We start from the raw sequence: 19,218 nt of genomic DNA on the forward strand, positions 1-19,218 counted from the left end.
GTTGCTGGTGTAAATCGATTTGGTGGGTGGGTTGCGTTGCAGTGCGTGACAATGGGCGTTATATAGGAAAAGAAAAAAACAGGGGCCAAGACACGGCGAGAACTGCTTTTTTCCCCATCGGTTTGGCGTCACGGCATGTATCACATCAGGCACAGTAAGACCGCCCATCAAAGCCTCGCATTCTCCAAATTCCCATGCCTCGCAATCTGCAATCTGGCCGGTGGATCTATTATCTGGTCAACCTCGCCCGCCTCTCTCCCCCTGCCCCCTCCCGGACCACCCATGTCCACACACTCGTCACCCACTGATCACCCGTCGTCACCATCATCGTCGTGTATGGGTACATAGGACCTACACGGCAACTGACTAATGTGCGCACCCACAGACCGATGTAAGGACACCCTCCCCTGGATGCTCTAAACCCCATAGGGCTCCGGGCATCCCATCGACCCAACGCCTGGGATCGGATCGATCTACCATAGGTAAGGTAATCACCACGCCCCTAGCTGGCTATAGCTACCAGCTCGCGGTTAGGTACATGCCCAGAGGAACATGCCTACTTTACCCGCCTGCCTACCTACCTACCTAGGTATCTCTGTCTGCCGACATCCCACCGCCTACAACTTCACAACCTACCTAACCATCCTCTTCCCGTTGGAAGGATCTTCACCCATACCGTCAAGACCTGCTGAATTGTCGGGTAGGTATGTAGGTATTTCCTCCGATCGGTAGGACACCTGTACCGCCCACCCACCCGCTTCAGCGCGAGCCGCCGGACCATCCGCGACATCGAAATCGAACTTTTCTGCGACTTCGAGAACAACGGGCTTTGCTCCCAGCCTTGTTGAGTCTCCTCCCCGTCCTGCCGCGTGGCTAGAGACAGCCCGGACCCGGGGGTCTTAGAAGCTTCTTTCCAGCTTCTAGAGCTGATTCAGTTCCGTGCTCTCGCCCTGCGCGCCCTTTGAAGGCGGGATTGGTATATAGTCAGGTGGAAAGACTGGAACCCACCATCCTACTCCGGGACTGGGAGCCATTGCCAGAACGGTAACCTGAGCTGAGAGCCCAAGAGCCGCCGTCATAAATCCGATATTCTGAGCCGCATATCACGATTGCTATCGTTATCGCCGCGGTTGTTTTAGTTGTTGTTATCACTATTACTTTTCATTTCATGTGCATTGGTTGCGTCAGTTCAGACAACACATCCATCCCTCCATCCACATCCATCCACACACCCACTATACGTACATACGCCGCGTCTTCCCTCACCCAAACACACACACACACACACGCACACACACCTACGTATAGGGACACATACATATACACACACATACACGTACATACAACCGCCGCCGTTGCCTACCCGGGGTCAATCACCCAACCGCGATACCTATCAAACCCTCTGCGCGGCCTATCCTGGCTGCCTACGCCTACGTGCTCGCCCATCCGTCAATCTGCCTAGGCCTCGCCGCCCGCTCCGTCTCGAGAAGAGCCTTACCGCCCAGCCGTCCCGCCTCCTACGACCCGCCGCCGCCGCCACAATCTCTGACCAGCGCTATCGCTCCTCGCAGCCGCCGCATCCCATTCGCGCCACAGATTCTTCATCGCCCGCCTTGATACGGACGGCGCCCCTAATCCGCTCGCAGAGGAGGCCGTGCTTCTAACGCCCTCCGTCCCGACCGTCGTTCATGTACAGTCCTCATCCCCTTATGCCGTCTCCGAATCCTCGAAAACGACCGGCGCCGGGTGCGGTACCCATACAGCAGCAAATGACGCAACCTTACAATACCCAGGACCAGCTGCTGAGGTGGAATGGGAACGGTCCGGCTAGCTTCGTCGACAGCACCGCGAGCAACGTAAATGGCGCAAGCTCGTACGGGGTCATCCCGTCGCCGACGCAGGCCCAGTACGCGCAGGGCGCGCCGTCGACCGTTGTCGCAAGGAGAGGCGTGAATAGCGCCCTCGTCGCTGCCAATCGCGCCTTCACCCCGCAGCAACCCGATCCGTGGTCGCACTTTGACGAGAATCTGATCGCCAACCCGGCCAACGGACCGGTTGACGAGCACGACAATATCGAGCTACTCGAGGAAAAGGCCCAGAAAGCAAAGAGGGATGCGCAGGCGAAGCGGAAGCAGATCCCGCCTTTCGTGCAAAAATTAAATAGGTGAGTGTAATAGTCTTCTCCCTCTCTCTCTCGTTTCAGGCCGTCGGCTGATGTCGCCCTAACATCCTCTGCAGCTTCCTGGAAGAATCGAAAAACACGGACCTGATCAGATGGTCGGAGAAGGGAGATTCGTTTATCGTACTCGACGAGGATGAATTTGCCAAGACGCTCATACCTGAATTGTTCAAGCATAACAACTACGCGTCGTTTGTCCGGCAACTCAACATGTACGGCTTCCACAAGAAAGTAGGGCTTTCGGATAACTCGATGAAGGCTAGCGAGCGTAAGAACAAGAGTCCAAGCGAATACTACAACCCTTACTTCAAACGTGGTCATCCCAACCTGCTCTGGTTGATCAATAAGCCGAAGAGCGGCACCAGCAAGAAGACGGGCAAGAAGCGTGGCGACGAAGGGGATATGGAGAGTGACGAGGACGCCCCAGTCCCGGAAGACGTTATCGGACACGCCTTTCCCCAACAAACGGCCCAAGCCCGGGCTCTGCCCGCGCCGGAATCGGGACCGCTCCAGAAAAAGGAGTTGGCTGTCGTCCGAGATCAGATGGCAGCGTTACAACAACGGCAGAAGCAGATAAGTGAGGCGATACAGCGGCTCCGGCAGGAGCATAATCAGCTGTACCAACAGGCCTTGATGTTCCAGAACATGCATGACCGTCACGAGAACTCGATCAATGCCATCCTGAATTTCTTAGCGAACGTATTTAGGAAATCGCTGGAGGAACAGGGCGGCGTACAAAACGTGAACGACCTCTTGGCCAGTATCATCCCCAACGTCCAGATTCCCGCGCAGCAAGGCCAGGGCAGCGTCGTCGACCTCGGCGACTGGGTACAGCAGCAGATGCCGAGGAACACGACACCGACGGGTACGCCCAAGAGGCCGCACCGCTTATTGCCGCCTATCCCGCAGAACCAACCTCCAGGGCCCTCCCCCCCCGCAGCGTCTACTCCTTCTCCTTCTACGCCATTCTCCAACTACCCCAATCACCAACAACCGCAGATGGGGCATGTTACGGAGGTCTTTGACACGCCGACGGAGTCCAGCACGCCGGCCTACCTCAAGCAGGAACTCGAGTCGAACCCACAGGAAGGCATGATGAAGATTATCCAAGATGCTAACACGAACGCTGGGAATATATCTGTCGACCTGCCTAGGGTTGCTGCCAATACGTCGGCGACGCTCACCAACGACCAGCGGAATCGTATGCTGAGCATCATGTCTGGCGGTCCGGGTCTGAGCAACGCCGCGCCCACGCCAGTCCCGCCCGCGACCACGGATGTCAATACCAACCCGAAGGTAGGGGCTTCGTCGACCGGTAGCGCACCCACCGTGAACGCGGGGAACTCGGTCTCGCCTATCATGCCACCATCAATCCTCCCTCCATCGATACAGCGGATATCACAGACGGAAGAGGAGCTCGAGCACCTGCAACGCTTGCAACACGAACAGGCACAGAAGTTGGAGGATCTCAACCAGCTACTAGGACCCCTGAGCCCCTCGGGCCGAATCCCCGGCCTCGAGGACTCGAGCAATTATTTCGACGATAACATCGATCTGAACCAGTACCTCGATCCCACTGCGTATTCCACCGACGGACCGGGAAACGACTTCAATTTCGACACGTCGGGCTTCGCCGACGGCACAGCCTTCGACTGGAATCCGGACGGCGGCGACTTCGTGGCGACCGGCGACGCCGGGAACGCCGCCCGGGTGGTCGAGACGAACACGCCAAGCCACAAATCGCCGAGCCCGAGCGGCACCGAGGAGATCCTACGCAACGATCTGGACGACAGCCCGAACCGAGCCGCCAAGAGGCAGCGTCAGGCATGACGCATTCGCACGTCGGTCTTGCGACGGGGCGGGGTTGGGATTTCATGGTGGTTAGAGTTTGGTGGAACGCAGCTACGGACGACGACGAACGTGCGAGGCAAGGGGGGGGAGGGGGGGGGGGGGGGGGTACGCATACAATATTGGGAAGGGAGGCTGTCTTGACGTCGGTCGCAAAGGCGCCGGGAGTTTTGGTAAGGGACGGCGGTCACATTTGCCATAGCCAGTTGATATCCCAACTTTTTTTTTCCATTTAAATCACCGTTCTTTGTCTCTCTATCTCGCTCTCACTCTCCTACCTACTTCCTATCTTTTCGTTTGACCTAAGGAGGGGGGAGGGGTAGAGTGGCATCTACACGAGGAACGGAACGGGGGTGGTGGCAGACTGAACGATGCCGAACAGGCTCAACTTCACAAATGAACTAACTGGTTCCCCCTTTCCTTTTTTCTTGTAAAAGGAAAAAAATGCCCAAGATAGTAGATCCCCGGCCCATCTTTTTCGACTATTACCTGTCATGCTCCTCTGGCGGAGTGATAAATAAAAGAGAGAGAGGGGACGGTGGGGGATAAGAGGAGATGGATGAAAAGAGGATGGGAGAAAAACAAAGACGGGAAGGAGAAGAGGGAGGGAGATGGCGGCAAGCCAATGGATATGATAAAAAGAGTACACAAATCTATAGCCAGGCACATCGAGTCCCTAACGTACTGGTGCCACTTTGCGATGCCGTCCGCCGCGGGATGCGAAATACCTACCTACCTACGTACGGAGGACCTACGTGCCTCCATCCGCGGGCCGCCTGCTATTCGTCGTTGCGTGCGGGCGTGCGTGCGTGGCTGGGCCGGATACGCGCGGGATAGCTCGCTTACTAGGTATTTATTACGTGCTGACTGGTCGTAGGGGGCACCTGAGTAGGTGCTTAGGTCTAGGTAGGGAGACGGGCGTACGTTTCATCTGGCGCGCTCGGGCGGGCGAATCGAGGGCGGGAAACGGGACGAGACGAGAGCGCGGCGCGCGGGCGCCCGACCCGACCGGGGCTTTTCTGCCTGGAGCCGGGGACGTTGAAGCGTGAGCGATGGCCGGCGCGTAGCAGGGAGACGGGCAAGCTGCTTATGGCTGCCTAGGAGGTAGGTAGGTACCTAGATAGATAATAGGACAGAAGTACATTGTCGCGGAGGGTTTTTTCTGGTCTGGTCCAGGTTCTTTCTGAGCGGGTGGACGTAGGGAACGAATGGGCGAATGAGGGCGCGACGCGGGGATGAACAAGGCGCAGCCGTTCTGGCTGCTGATGGCTTCTTCCCGTCCCATCGTCGGCGCCCCTCTCTTGTCTTTCTTTCTAGCCGCTGCAGCTTTTGTCGGTATTAATACCGGGTAACCCGCCTTGTCCTCTCTCTACCCGCTGGGTCGGGTCCAGCCCGGCTTTGTGTGCCGCTTCTATTCTCTCCTCCACCCGTTCTTTGTCTTCGCGGCTTCTGCCACGTTTTTTTAAACAACAAAAAGGCTGGCTGGTACGCCTCCGCCCAGGTAGCTCCTCGGTCTAGGGAGGAGGGGGCAGAAGGCTGAAGGCAGGATATATATACCTACCTACCTCTAAGTACATACCTGTGTATAGAGGTAGTCGGAGTTCTCGCTACGACGTTTTGTACAGGGAGAAAGGTACTGGACATCTCGGAGCCGTCCATAATCTAGTCCACATCCCCTCTATCTCTACGCCCCCCACGCGACACTATGGCGGCGAATTGCACCATCGCGCCGGAGGCCGTCCCGAGCGATGCTGGCGTCGCGGGCATCGGTGTAAGTTATGATGATCCCGGCATCCATCTACGCCGTCTACCCGTCCATCTATCGCCCCGAACTGCTCCACTAACACGCGGCCGCGGCAGGTCCTCCTCTCCTTCATAGTTACCGCCGCCATATCACTGCTCATCAGCGCCTCGCTCGTGTTCCAGGAAGTGCGCTACACCCGTAACCGCGCCAGCGCCTCCCCGTCTTCCTCCTCTACCTTGAAGCCTTCGACCCTGCGGCGCAAGCTTCTCAACGCGTACTCCGACCAGCAGATCCTGACCGGCATCGGAATCCAGGTAATTAACACCGTACCCGGGGTGCATTAGATGGCCCGTTCGGAATGTAGAGGGTTGTGTCTAACTGTATCTGAAAATCAAAAATACAGAGCGTGGGCCTAGCCAAGACGTCGACCATGTCGCAGTACCACTTCTTTCTCGTGTGGATGCTCTCGCTACTCTCGATGGCCGTCCACAACGCGACTCTGCTCGCGCTGGCCCGCGATTTCCGCCGCGACTGGGTCCTGCGCTGGATGCGCCAGGCCCTCATGCTCGCCAACCTCGTCCTGTCGAGCGTCTATGGAGCCTTCGTCCTGCAGGCTGTCCGCCGCGGGCTCAGCAACGCGACCCTGCCCGTCGCGTGCGCGTGGCGCGGCGACACCGTCGTCCCGCCCGGCGGCAACGGTGGCGACAATGTCGGCTTGTCCTACTTCGGCACCATCGCCGTCATCACCGGCAACATCGTCGTCTTCGCCCTCGCCACCTGGTACCTGCACAGTCGCGCGCGGCGTCTCTACGCTGTCTTCCGTGTCGTCGGCTTGCTGCTCATGCTGGCCAGCGCCGTCGGCGCCACGGCGCGCGTCGTCCTCCTTGCTGATGCCTTCTCGGACGCGACGCCCATCCCGCTCGCCGACCCCGGGGAGCGCGACTGGAGCTTCGGCCAGCTATTGTCCGTCGGCATGCTGCTGCTCCCGCTCGTCTCGGCCGTCGAGATCCTGCGTGGCGAGATACGCTGCGCGCCGCCGGTCGCGGTCGAGGGTGCCGAAGGTGACGACAGAGCCTGGGACGGGAGGCTGCTGGGGGAGCGGCGTGAAGAAGAGGAGGAGGAGGAGCTGCGATCTAACTCCAACAAGGGAAGGATGGCGGCGGCGTCGACCGCCGAGTTCCAGCCGAATCCGTTCTGGAGCTCGCAGATGAGCTTGTCCCGCAAATGAGTAGGTGGTGACAAGCCCGCAGATGCCCGGTAGAAGATGAATATGGATTACGATATAGACAAGGTCGAGGCGAATAGCGTTAGATACCCCCCATTTTGCGAATGGATACCTACTTATGAGTGATTTACCTATCTACTTTCAGCCCCCGCGCGCGATGGTTGATGATACATATATCATGACCATCTGACTATTATAAGCGCGAGAAGTAATAGCGAGTCCCAAACACGATCTGCCTTAAGTCTAACGTTAGGTATTCGAAATAGGCGTGGACGACCCGCCAAGCATCCTAGGACCCCCTACTCCAACCCCTACGTGGAGAACTCAGAGAGGGGTTACGTTCCGAGGTTCAGGTCGAAATCGGTAGATGCGCGTGAGGTGAATACAACGTCGCCACCCCCTCTCCCTCCGCCTGGTTCATCTATAATCGAGCTCGACAGTTGGTGTTATTTCATTTTCGGCTAGCCGTGAAGGCTGTCGTTGACGTACCTAGTTAAAGAAAGCCATTTTCCCAATCTGATTCCCCTGACGATAACCCCCACGTATATTTAAGGATACCCCCCTCCCTCCTCTTCCTGTAGTCGGTCGATCGCGAATAAGCCCTGCTTTCGAACGAAGCGAAGTGCGAACTGCAAGATGGCCACCTTCGAGGAGAAAGTAGCAACCGCGATTAAGAACGGCGTGGTTCCGGGCGTTGTCGCGGCCGCGAAGGACAAGGAAGGTATTTCGAACGACTCGTAGATCCTGATCCTCGCTCAGGTCCTCGCGTCAAGGAGCTAACCCTGGATAAAGGGAAGGTCGATTACCTCAAAGCGTTCTCGTCAGACAGTGGTAGCCCGTACAATGAGAACACCGTGCTCGAGATAGCGTCGATGACTAAGCTGCACACTTCCGTGGCTGCCTTACAACTTGTCGAGAAAGGACTGGTGACGGTCGATGAGGACGTTTCACGTCTCCTTCCCTCCTTCGCGGAGAAGGAGATCTTGACCGGTTTTGGCGACGACGGAGCGCCCAGCACACGCAAGCGCAAGAACCCCATCACGCTTCGTCTCTTGCTCACGCACAGCGCCGGGGCCGGCTACGATTTCATGAGTGGTGATTTGGCTAAGGTCTCAAAATTGAGGGGCCCGCCGAAGAATCCCGGGACCATCGACGACGCGTTCGACTTGCCGCTCCTGTACGAGCCTGGCGAGGCCTACGCGTATAGCAGCAGCATCGACCGTGTCGGCCAGGTCATCGAGAAGCTAACAGGTCAAAAGCTCGAGGACTACATGAGACAGAACATATGGGAACCATTGGGGATGGAGAACACGACCTTCTTCGTCGACAACCACCCCGAAATCAAGGCCAGGAGGGTCCCTATGGCCTTCCGCGCGGACCCTTCCCAGCCCGTAGTGGAAAACGCCGATAGGAAAACGTTCACCACGGGTCTTAAGGAGGCATTCGGCGGACAGGGCCTGCTATCCAGCATCAAGGACTACATTAAGATACTGCACTCGCTGCTCGTGGATGACGAGAAGCTGCTGAAGAAGGAGACGGCGGCCGCGTTGTTCCAACCGCAGTTGACACCGGCAAGCAAGGCGTCCCTGCTTGAGCAGATGAAGAACCCGGAATGGGCGGTAGGGGACTGGCCGCTGACCAATGAGTACGACTGGGGCTTGGGCGGGATTCTGGTCGACGGCGATAAACACCCATACCGCAAGAGAGGCGCCTTGCTGTGGGGCGGGGCGGCTAACTTGACTTGGGTGCGTTCCGAAGCTCCCCTTTACTCTCCCTCCCCTTGACACCGTCTTCTAGACGCTAGTTACTTGCCGGACTGCTAACGGAAGGGCAGTTCATCGACCGCACCGCTGGCGTGTGCGGCACGTTTGGCACGCAGGTCATGCCGCCGTCGGATCCTCAAGTACGACCTATATTCAAGGCCTTCGAGGAGGAGACCTATCGGCGAGCAGGCAAGCTATGAGGGGTAGATGCAGATGCGTTGACGAGTGGGCATGCCTACCTCCGTTTTTAGCCAATGCTGGCAGCTATGAAGAAATGTGGCCTTGCTTCTTTTTGCTTCGGGGTTTCAATTCGTCGCACAGGCGAAGATTGGTGAGACGGATAAGGCATCAAGGTGTACTTGTAGGTATATAGCCGACCTTATAGATGGGAGGGAATGCGAGGAATTGTAGTTGGGATCCAGGACGGACTCGACTCGGCCCTTAAGCGATATCAAGTCCCGGTATGCAATAGTTGACACTACGCGTTCGATTAATGGGTTGCCTAACCTAGGTAGGTACTACCTATGCATAAAATGAGGGGTCAATCTGCTCTCCGATGTCGCCTTAGCCCGCTATATCCCCTGAGGTCATCGCGCTCTCATCCGAGACTTTTAGTGCTTTTCCGCTATCTCGGCCCGCAATGACGTGCGAGGCAACGTGTCTTCGTACGCGGACCGGGAATCGATGGCGTACAAAGTCAGCGACTTGGGATCAGTCGAGAGGGCGATGCGCGAGACGGATTCTTGCCTGAATTTCGGCCCCTTCCGGCCTCATCCCAATGGCGAGGCCAAGACCGACAACCGGCGGCGGATCCGGGGCAGCGCAGAGGTGGGGGGACACAGAGAATCCCTCGCCTCCTTGGCCGTCGTAGGACGTGCACGACGACGGCAGCGGGGGCCAATCGAATGCGTCACCCACGTCCCGGCCATATACGGGTTACCCATGTTGGGAGGCACCACTGCCATCCCGAGGAGCTCTGAGGCACCTGTGTCTGGAGCCGCGATGGGAGTTGGGTGGTTCCATTCGCGGGCGATCCAACAAGCTTCGATAGGCGTACTTATAGTGCCCACATTTGAATGGTAGGCGATGATGCAACCCTCTCTGCGCTATTGCGTGCTGCCAATTGCGTGATCAGGCACCGCGATAGGCTCCGGGCCAGAGGGGAAAGATAGTGAGAGAGCAGAAAGGGCAGGTTGTAACTCTGTCCGGCTAACCCCGTCGTGAAGACCCCCTCAGAATGCCAGGCCGAGAAAGAGGACAAGCAGACGAATAGGTCATCTACATCGCTAAGTTATCATACCTATATACCCTACCACACCTCTTTGTTGCCTATCTACTTTATTTCCCTTCTTACTCTTCCTCCCCACCGATTCCCCTCCCTGTTCACGCCTCTAACCATAACCCATAGATATATTTACAGAGCTACAGGGGGCCACTCTTCGCCTTCGTGAGATACCTACGTCCTCGGAGGCAAAGTGGCACAGCAGCAGCAGGACCACAATAAGGTCGAGACAGGAAAGGCGAAGTAGAGGAAACCTAGAGCTCATACTAAAGCTATGGCTCCCGCACTTGACGTCCAGACCCCGGCCGATACGGTCCAGAGCCTCAAGGCCCGTGCCAAGCAGGCAGACCGGTCTATCTTCCCCGACGGGCTCAAGACGACCGGTGAGTTGATGCCATTGGCGACAAAGAACCTCATAGACCAAGACCAAGGCGCTGACTGAGACATAGGCCAACACCCCCCGCTACCTGACCAGGTTTACCCTTACAGCGCGTTCCCTAAACGCATCGGGGGCCCTACGGAATGGAAGGCGGAGGACTACGCCGACTATCCCGAGCGATGGATCCATCAGTTCTCCCAAGAGGAGCTAGACGAGCTGTCCCAGGTGGCGGATGAATTCATCGCTCTCGATCTACCCCTTACCGGCATCTCCAAGGAAAATTTCCGGCTCCCTAAACTAGGGTCGTCGTTAGCCACCATGCGCCGCGAGCTGTTGAACGGAAAGGGATTTATTCTCTATAAAGGCTTCCCCGTCGACGAATGGGGCATCCCAAAATCCGCCGTCGCCTATATGGGCTTAGGAGTCCACCTAGGCTACCCGGTCTCGCAGAACGGACGCGGCCACATCCTGGGGCACGTCAAGGACCTCGGCGAAGATAGCACGCAGATCGACAAAGTCCGTATATACAGGACCAACGCCCGTCAGTTCTTCCACGCTGACGATTGCGACATCGTCGGCCTGCTGTGCCTCGCGAAAGCCGAGTTTGGCGGCGAGTCGGACGTGGCGTCTATCCACAACGTGTGGAACGTCTTGCAGGAGGAGCGGCCAGACGTTGCCGAGCTGCTCGCCAAGCCGGTATGGTACTTCGACCGGAAGGGTGAGGTTTCCGACGGAGAGGAGCCGTACATCAAAGCGGCCGTCTTCTACCTCGAGACACCAGACCCGGCGAACCCAGAGCGCGAACAGCGCGTATACTGCAAGTGGGATCCGTACTTTGTCCGCAGCTTGAGCCGGTTCTCTGACAAGGGGATCATCCCACCCTTGTCACCCGAGCAAGAGGAAGCGGTCAAACTCCTCGAGGCCACTTGTGAGCGAGTGAAGTTGCACATGATTCTGAGTGTCGGCGACATCCAATTCGTCGCCAATACCCACACCCTCCACGCGAGGACCGCGTATCGCGACTTCGGTCCTGATAGCGGCAAGCCGAGGCGCCACCTGCTGAGGCTCTGGTTGTCTGTGCCCCAAGACGAGGGAGGATGGAGGTTGCCCTTCTGGGACTCGGACGAGAAGAAGCGAGGAGGGATCCAGGTCAACGACACGCCGCCTGTAGCAAGACTGGAGGCCGACTAAGATAAACCATGTGTACTATCATATCTGCCGCAATATATAGGTAGAGATGTAATAGTATTATGCGTTAGCGATGCGTTTTGAATTGCCGTCGAGCTGAAGATACCTGGGGCCGTGATCCTGGCATAGCTATGGCTCGACGTGTTCGACCTCCACTGCGTGGTTAGACATAGAGTAGTCAACTCCTTAGCTAGCCAGCCTTCCGGTTGGTTTCCTTTATCGGAATTATCGAGAAAGCCAAGCAAGCGCCACAATCTCAAATTGATCCCCCAGCTGCCGCATTTCAGCATGACTGGATGAGTCGGAGAGATCTCTCTCCTAACGACCCAGCGATCTGGAGATGACGAACTCGTGGAGAATTAAATTTACCATTGCCGTTCGCCATCTGTCGCTGTGGGCTCGCGTATCGGTGCCAGCCTATCCCCGCTAAACGAGGCGCTTCTTCTCGTATGCCGATGCAGGTGACGATCGTTCGGTGTCTGTCCAACACGTTGTTGCCCAACGCCATCACCATGCAGAAACAGCGGGTTCCTCGGCGATTCTAGGCGAACAGGTGAGGCACTACACCTCAAGCGGAAAAGCCTGGGGGAGGCGCTCAGACGCGCGGGACAGAGCCGAACTCGTAGGTGGAACCACCTAGTCCCTCTTGTGGCCTAGACGTCTCGTTCAGCTCACTAGAATCCATAGCAGTCATGGAGGCTAGTAAGCGAGCGTGAATGAAGTATGGGTCATCAAGATAGAGAGACTTTTCAGTGAAAGAAGCCGTCGCTGCCTGAACGTAGGAGGGTGGTGGATGAGGTGTATTTTCTGTCTCCGCCGTGTTCTTAGAACACGTCGCCCTCCGATATGAGATTCGAGCCGACACTTGACTCACAACTCCCGATGTAGTTCGTACAACTGGGATTTGTTTATTTTATGAAACCGATTCCCCTTAGCTGTGGGCTACACCAAGCCCCAATTTCCTCTTTGTTTCTCGGGTATAGTAACATTCGTTATACGGCTATTTCTATGACATGCATGGCATATCCACTCGGGATCGGTATGAGTGCTGCGCGAGAGCAAGGGGGACTGAGTTAGGGCTACGCAAAAGAGTAGAAGAGAAGACAGAGGTACTAGGTACGTAGTATAAGGATACTAGTCGAAACCCTCACTGCTACCACAAAGTAAGAGGCGTAGGGGGTGTCTTTTGAGTGCCAGTCACCCCTGATATTGATGACAGAACCGGCTCTGAGACTGGCTAGGCGTAGGATAGCGTTTCCCATAATCTCCTCCACCCCGGATCATCAGTTAGCCGGTGAGGATTTCAACCAGGTTTCCAAGAACCTAGCGCGCTACTAACAACTTCCCCGGCACTCCCCTGGCTCGCTAGCTTCATACTCGACCGCAAACCCGGTCTGCTGGTGTTTTCGAACTGTTATGTACGCCGCATTCGCAAGGTATTCCCAGAAGAAACGCACAGCGTGATCCGGTGTCATCAGTCACCGCGGAAATGGGACTGCAAAGGGTAACAAGCCGGGAGAGAGAACAGACGCTAGAGGCCGAACCGAGGGCTTCTTTTCCCCATCTTATTCTTCTCTCTCCTCGTAACCCAACTTAGGTATAGGTATAGGAATGAATACAGAATTCAGCACAACGTTCTAAGCTGTCATGACTGTTCCGTCAGTAAAGCTGTGTTATTTATACGGCTTCCAAAGTCGGCCCTTAATAAGAATACTCTGTCTAGGGTTCACATACTTGGTCAGAGCCTTCTCGACCCCCGGGAGGTTTATCAACACCCAGGGAATTAAACTAATTTAGAACGTCGTACTGGTTCGGGCATACCCATCCACCGGCCAGCCCTAATGTCCGTTGCCGGGCTTCCAAAACTACTAGACCACATCTGTAGTGGTACCGATAGACTTCCCCTGATCAACGCGCGAGGGCTAGACCGTGTTGTTCTGTCTGGGGACCCTATTTAGCTAGCCTAAGTTCTACTGATGGTAGCCCACTTTCTCTATCACCCTGTATCCATGTGTTCATGCCCATTTGCCTCGAACAGGCGTGTCGCCGCTTGTTAGGAGGGAAATGTCTTTTCATCGTGCACAGAGAGCCGGAGAGAAGTCCGGGTGATACCTACCACGCCTTGAGAACGTATAGACCTATTTGTAACCCTTCGACTACCGACCCTATCCACCCCGTCCACCCCCCCATGTCTTTGACTCCCCTCATGTACAGTAGAGATTTTATATAGTTCGACAAGAGACGATTCAAATTGCTTTACGACCTCTCCACCTGAGTGTTTCCGATCCGATAATATTACAAGCCAGCCAAAAACACCCACAGCGTCGACCCAAAATCACGGGTCGAGAACGCTGACATGCGTTTCTCGCCCCTGACGGCCCACGCTAATAACTGACAACGAGTGCGATGAGCTCAAAGGGACATGCTGTTCTCACCGCCGGTGCGGTGTTGGTCTCGACAACCGGAGTTGCCATTAGCTCTCGAGTGGCCGCGCGATGGCTGCACAAGACCATGGGATGGGATGATGGTTTGTTCATCCCCCACAACCGTAAAAACCTGGTTGATAGACATTTGCTTACCACCTTCTGGCAGTCCTCATCCTCGTTGGCTTTGTATGGCACACTCCCCAGGCACAGATACAATACGACAACTGACCACTCTAGGTGTTTTCGGTGGCGATGTGCACCTGCGTGATGGTTGGTACGTATGGGAGATCTTCTTGCGTAAAGGCTTCCCAGGCTGACCGGATCAAAGCTACGAGGTTTGGACTAGGAGTGGACCGCCACCTAGTTGGCGACGAGGACTATGACATCTATCTCAAGGTACGACGCCCACTCGCGCTCCCAACGCTTCATCCGATCTGACCCTTTCCAGCTCCAAATAGCCAGCTCGGTCACGTACAGCTGGGGGGTGCAGATCGCGAAAGCATCCTTCGCGGTACTCTACTTGAGGATATTTCCCGAAGGCAGCTTCCGAATCGTCAATAAGATACTCATCGGGTTCCTCCTATGCCAGTCTATCGAAGAGACATTCGTGACCCTATTCAAATGCATCCCCATAGAAAAGTCCTGGAACTTCAGAATGGAAGGTACCTGTCTTGACTTACACCCGCTTTGGTATTCCACCGTGAGTGATCTTTTCCCAACTCGACTGCATATAAGTGCTAAGAAACCTCTCCTGCTCGCCTAGTTCGTCTTCAATATGATTAGCGATCTTATATTATTCCTCGAACCGATACCCTCCACGTGGAAGCTTCAGCTACCGTTGGTCAAGAGGCTTGGCCTAATTGCTATGCTCTCGTTGGGTTTACTGTAAGTACCTAGAGGGCCGAACGTTTGCAACCTCCCGCTTAACCACCGCGACAGAGTAACAGCAATCGCAGTGATACGCATCGTATACGTTACAGCGATAGGTTCTAATGATACATGTGAGTGGCTCGACGACAGCCCCTTAATGTTGTTGGCTCCTGCTCACACGCAACAGACGAGCTCGCGGATCCCCTGATTTGGTCGATGACCGAAATCTGCGCCCTCATCATATGTTCTTGCATCCCCTCGCTTAGGCAGGTTGCGGCGAAGATCCCCGGCCTCAACAGCGCCCTCGGCTTGTCTTCCGGCGGAGGCTCCAAGACCTATTACGGCCACTCCGGGGGTAAGAATACGTCGATACCGCTACAGAACCGTGGGCGGAAGGAGTACATACAATCACAGAAGACAAAGAACCAGATCAGGGGGACGGGGTTCGGCATGACGAGCCGCGCCACGGCTGTGCCCATGGATGCGCTTAGCGAGAACGGCAGCCAGGACGAGATATTCCCGCACAAGAGCGATCAGAACGGCGTTATCATGGTCACAACCGAGTTACAACACCACGTCGAATCCCAGGCAGAGAGCGCGACGACGTTCACCGACGCATCCTCACAGCACAACGTCGAGCCGAGGAATAGTACCTAACGAGAGGCCAGCCCGCGCGTCCCCGACCACGGAAAACTCTGAAGACCTTGGCTGGCTGCGGCGGTCGAAATAGACAACGCTTTCTTGATAACCATAATGATTACGGAGATCTTGCAAACGAAAAAAGGAAAGAAAAAAAGAGAAAACAAGTTGGGAGGCTCTACCGGAAAAAGTGATACCCCTGATGTGATCCAAGCCTCCAAGTTCCGTTACCCGTGGGTAGCAACGGATGGCATTAATACCAAGGAACAAAACAGAAATAGACGGCACGACCTGAGTGCATACGGATCGACGTTAATAAGGAGCCTGGTGCCTCCCGGATTGTACATATCGCTGGACATATTATTCTAGAAGCGCCTCTCTATATAGGCTCGGCGAAAGGGGCAACCCTATATGAACGAGCAACATGTTAACAACATAGTTAACTCACCCATCTGGTATGTAGTTGGGGTAATATTATACGAGAAAGCAGTATCGATATGTAGTCGATATATGCTCTGCCCATTGAGGCACGCCCATCTAAACCTACCACGAGAGGACCTTATGAACTTCCTCAGGAGTGCTGTAGCGATTAAGTCCATACCTGTCTGTCTTATCTATTTACTTACCTAGGTATATATGTGAAGGAGCCATCCAATGATAATCGTTTGGCATATATATCTGGCATTGGCACTCCGGGAGTGAGTCACAGAGCACTGCTGAAAGAGATAGCCAGCGGAGTCTCTTGGCAGTAGATCCTATGGATAGTGTCCCGGGGCGAGAATAAGTCAAGATCACGTCGGGGAGGTAATGCAATGCACTGGGTAACTATGCTGTCGTCGAAAAAAAGGTTGTCCAAATCCGTAAAACGGTTACCCCTCGGCAATGCAACGAAGATCATGGCATGTGACGGGTTTCCTTATTTGCTGAAGGATGAAGGGGGGATGGAAGGGAACGGGGAGAAGTCCGCGGGTGGAGGAGCGATGCGACCCAAGACGTGCGTATGTAGTTATCCGATGTGCATACCTTCGTAACGGGGCCTTATATAAGCCTCGGTCTTAGGGTGGTTATGTAAGATAGATAGGAGATCGTTAGGAGGTACGCAAGATAATGCCTGCGGTACTCTCCCAGCTTACAGGAGGTACCTCCCCATTTCCATTACTCAATACAGCCTCGAAGCCACATCAGATGAATGCATCCATTCCCTCCTAGGCTCTCGAAAGCCATCGCCGACACTTTAGCATTCGAACACCCGCACACGCTCGGAAAGACAAGCGACGAACAACCTGCGTGATGGTCTGAAGTTGGGCACGACAACCGCGTGACGGTCGCCGTGGGTGCCTCCGTCAACTTCGCCATGGACGCGCCCCCGGTCAAGCTCTCGGAGCTGCTCCGACACCCAGATGATCTCGACAAGATCCCCGCGCTGAAGCTGGAATTCACGCGCAAGAAAGCCGCCGTCGACTCGCAGCTACGGGGCGGCCTGCGCGAGCAGCTGGAGACGACACAGGCCGGCATGAACGGCATTGCCGACGGCCAGAAGATACTGCTCGCCATTCGGGACGAGATGATGAAGATCGATACCCTCTGCTCCGAGTCGCAGAACATGATCAAGGACTTCGCCAGCATCAACCTGGTGTCGCAGGCGCATAGGAATTTCGGCGCCGTCGAGGCCATGGTGGACAACCTTCAGAAATTCAACGACCGGCTTAATAGGGTCGAGGGCATGTTGAAGGAGGACGAGCAGGACAAGGAGAACATGCCGAATCTCCTGGGCGTCCACTACGAGCTGACGCAACTACGGAACATCCGAGACGATGCGATGGAGCAGATACAGCGAGCCGAGGACCGGAGCCTACAGTCTACGTTGGAGGACTACTTCTCGCGGCTGGACGAGGCGATAGATTGGTTCGACGAGCACGTCGGTCTCATAGCGCTTAACATGATCAACCTCCTCATCGCCGATAACAATAGCCTGGTCGTGCGCCTCGCCATCATCGTGGAAGCCGAGGAGAAGAGTGACCAGAGGGTCGAGGCCCTACAGGAAGCGCTGAAGGATCACAAAGAAATGGCGACGCGCTTCCAGAGCATCACGGACGGTGCAAAGAAGGTTAGGGGATACAAGGAGAAGTTTCTAAAAGCGGTCGCCGTCAATTGCGAAGGGCAATTCGCCGAAGTCAGGGAGGAGTTCTTAGCGGACCCTACGAAGTTGGCCGATATGATGAAGTGGTTTTTTAACGATTTGAATGCTGTTAAGCAAGGCATGGTGTCGCTGATGCCCAAGAAGTGGAAGATTCTCAAGACGTACGGGGACATATATCACCAGCAGATGCACGACTTTCTCATCAGCATGATCGAGGATCCGGAGTCGAGCTCGGCGAACACGCTCGAGATCATCAATTGGCCGGAGAAGTACTACAAGAAGATGAGGAAGCTAGGCTTCTCGGAGAGCGACCTGAAACCTCACGTCCTCGACAACCGGGAGCAGGAGCTGGTCAAGGACTTCCGCCAGCTCATCATCAAGTTCCTCGACCAGTGGATCGAGAGGATCTTCGCGCAGGAACGGCGCGACTTCGCGGACCGGAACGTCGAGGGCTCGAATCTGGACACGGACGAGTATGGCTACTTCCGCACCAAGAACCTGGTCGACATGTGGCGCATGCTGCGCGAGCAGGTCGACGTCGCGGCCAACTCGCAGAGGACCGACGTCGCGGAAGGCGTCATCGACGCCATGTTTCTGCGGCTGCGCGGGCGGCAGCAGTCCTTCCAGAAGATGCTCGAGGAGGAGGGGGAGAAGTACGAGGCGGACAAGACGGCGGAGCTCGAGGGCTTCCAGGCGCTGCAGGACTGGCTCATCGCCACGGCCAACGACCAGATGGCCTGCATCGACGACAACGAGGAGGACGGCCGGCTCGCGTACCTGTCGAGCTTCAAGCAGAAGTTTGAGCCGATCGTGACGCCGCAGTACATGGAGCGGGCCGAGATGGAGATCAGCCTGCTCCGCGACAGCTACGTGGACCTGAGCACGTGGTGCCTCAGCAAGTTCGCCAAGCTGGTGATCGCGGTGGACTTCGGGGCGGTGATGCCGACCTTCTTCACGCCGCGGTGGTACGAGACGACGGCGATGCGGCAGATGGTGGCGACGCTGGAGGAGTACGTCGGGGACTACCAGCAGGTGCTGCACCACTCGCTGGTGGACGTGTTCATCGAGATCTTCGCGGACGAGCTGCTGGTGCAGTACCTGATGGGGGTGCGCAACAAGGGGGCCAAGTTCCGGCGGGCGGAGCCGTTCCAGGACAAGATCTTCAACGACGTCTCGACCGCGTTCGAGTTCTTCCGCAGCCTGCCGAACGCGGACCTGGGCAACGACATCACCCAGACCTGGCGCGTGACCGAGTCCTTCCTGCAGCTGCTGACGGCCGGCAAGGACGAGGTGCCCGACGTCTTCCAGGAGTTCAAGACGCGCTACTGGGACCTCCAGATCACCTGGGTCGAGGCCGTGCTCCGCTCGCGCGACGACTTCGAGCGTAGCATGCTCAACGCCGTCAAGGCCCGCGCCGCCCAGATGGACGTCGTCCGCGGGCCTGAGACCATCATGGGTAAGGTCAAATAGAGAAAGAGAGAGAAGGGGAGTGTACGTGTGTGTGTGTATGTGTGCGTGTGTGTGTGTGTGTGTGT

General features: G+C 56.1%; 6 protein-coding genes across 6 annotated transcripts; all 6 read left to right on the forward strand.

Moving 5' to 3' along the window:
* Positions 1–1,709: 1,709 nt before the first annotated feature.
* On the forward strand, positions 1,710–4,009 carry GGS23DRAFT_595947 (uncharacterized protein; the record flags this gene model as incomplete). The annotated part of the gene is made up of 2 exons (XM_051518400.1): positions 1,710–2,164; positions 2,239–4,009. 2 exons carry the CDS (start codon positions 1,710–1,712, stop codon positions 4,007–4,009), a joined length of 2,226 nt encoding a protein of 741 aa, XP_051373024.1.
* Positions 4,010–5,522: 1,513 nt separating this feature from the next.
* On the forward strand, positions 5,523–7,434 carry GGS23DRAFT_493781 (uncharacterized protein). The gene is made up of 3 exons (XM_051514419.1): positions 5,523–5,798; positions 5,888–6,085; positions 6,175–7,434. The coding sequence occupies exons 1-3, from the start codon at positions 5,733–5,735 to the stop codon at positions 6,997–6,999; spliced, it is 1,089 nt and encodes a 362-aa protein (XP_051373025.1). The 5' UTR covers positions 5,523–5,732; the 3' UTR covers positions 7,000–7,434.
* A 434-nt stretch (positions 7,435–7,868) lies between these two features.
* Positions 7,869–8,959, forward strand: GGS23DRAFT_604562 (beta-lactamase/transpeptidase-like protein; the record flags this gene model as incomplete). Its single annotated transcript, XM_051519616.1, has 2 exons — positions 7,869–8,741; positions 8,831–8,959. The coding sequence occupies 2 exons, from the start codon at positions 7,869–7,871 to the stop codon at positions 8,957–8,959; spliced, it is 1,002 nt and encodes a 333-aa protein (XP_051373026.1).
* A 1,120-nt stretch (positions 8,960–10,079) lies between these two features.
* GGS23DRAFT_493703 (Clavaminate synthase-like protein) lies at positions 10,080–11,751 on the forward strand. Its single transcript, XM_051514418.1, has 2 exons — positions 10,080–10,424; positions 10,491–11,751. Exons 1-2 carry the CDS (start codon positions 10,316–10,318, stop codon positions 11,609–11,611), a joined length of 1,230 nt encoding a protein of 409 aa, XP_051373027.1. The 5' UTR covers positions 10,080–10,315; the 3' UTR covers positions 11,612–11,751.
* A 2,263-nt stretch (positions 11,752–14,014) lies between these two features.
* Positions 14,015–15,561, forward strand: GGS23DRAFT_595951 (uncharacterized protein; the record flags this gene model as incomplete). Its single annotated transcript, XM_051518401.1, has 8 exons — positions 14,015–14,135; positions 14,201–14,220; positions 14,272–14,308; positions 14,363–14,430; positions 14,483–14,734; positions 14,798–14,919; positions 14,974–15,035; positions 15,092–15,561. 8 exons carry the CDS (start codon positions 14,015–14,017, stop codon positions 15,559–15,561), a joined length of 1,152 nt encoding a protein of 383 aa, XP_051373028.1.
* Positions 15,562–16,677: 1,116 nt separating this feature from the next.
* On the forward strand, positions 16,678–19,211 carry GGS23DRAFT_563827 (exocyst complex component Sec6). The gene has a single exon (XM_051516110.1). It carries the CDS (start codon positions 16,898–16,900, stop codon positions 19,151–19,153), a length of 2,256 nt encoding a protein of 751 aa, XP_051373029.1. The 5' UTR covers positions 16,678–16,897; the 3' UTR covers positions 19,154–19,211.
* Positions 19,212–19,218: the final 7 nt, after the last annotated feature.

This window comes from Durotheca rogersii, assembly GCF_024521655.1.
Source record: "Durotheca rogersii strain YMJ 92031201 chromosome Unknown GGS23scaffold_7, whole genome shotgun sequence".
Classification (NCBI taxonomy): domain Eukaryota; kingdom Fungi; phylum Ascomycota; class Sordariomycetes; order Xylariales; family Xylariaceae; genus Durotheca; species Durotheca rogersii.

Coding starts and splice junctions, on each gene's coding strand:
- GGS23DRAFT_493781 (XM_051514419.1), top strand. CDS start 5,733: ATGGCGGCGAATTGCACCATCGCGCCGGAGGCCGTCCCGAGCGATGCT. Junction 5,799..5,887: donor CTGGCGTCGCGGGCATCGGT/GTAAGTTATGAT, acceptor CGGCCGCGGCAG/GTCCTCCTCTCCTTCATAGT. Junction 6,086..6,174: donor TGACCGGCATCGGAATCCAG/GTAATTAACACC, acceptor TCAAAAATACAG/AGCGTGGGCCTAGCCAAGAC.
- GGS23DRAFT_493703 (XM_051514418.1), top strand. CDS start 10,316: ATGGCTCCCGCACTTGACGTCCAGACCCCGGCCGATACGGTCCAGAGC. Junction 10,425..10,490: donor CGACGGGCTCAAGACGACCG/GTGAGTTGATGC, acceptor ACTGAGACATAG/GCCAACACCCCCCGCTACCT.
- GGS23DRAFT_563827 (XM_051516110.1), top strand. CDS start 16,898: ATGGACGCGCCCCCGGTCAAGCTCTCGGAGCTGCTCCGACACCCAGAT.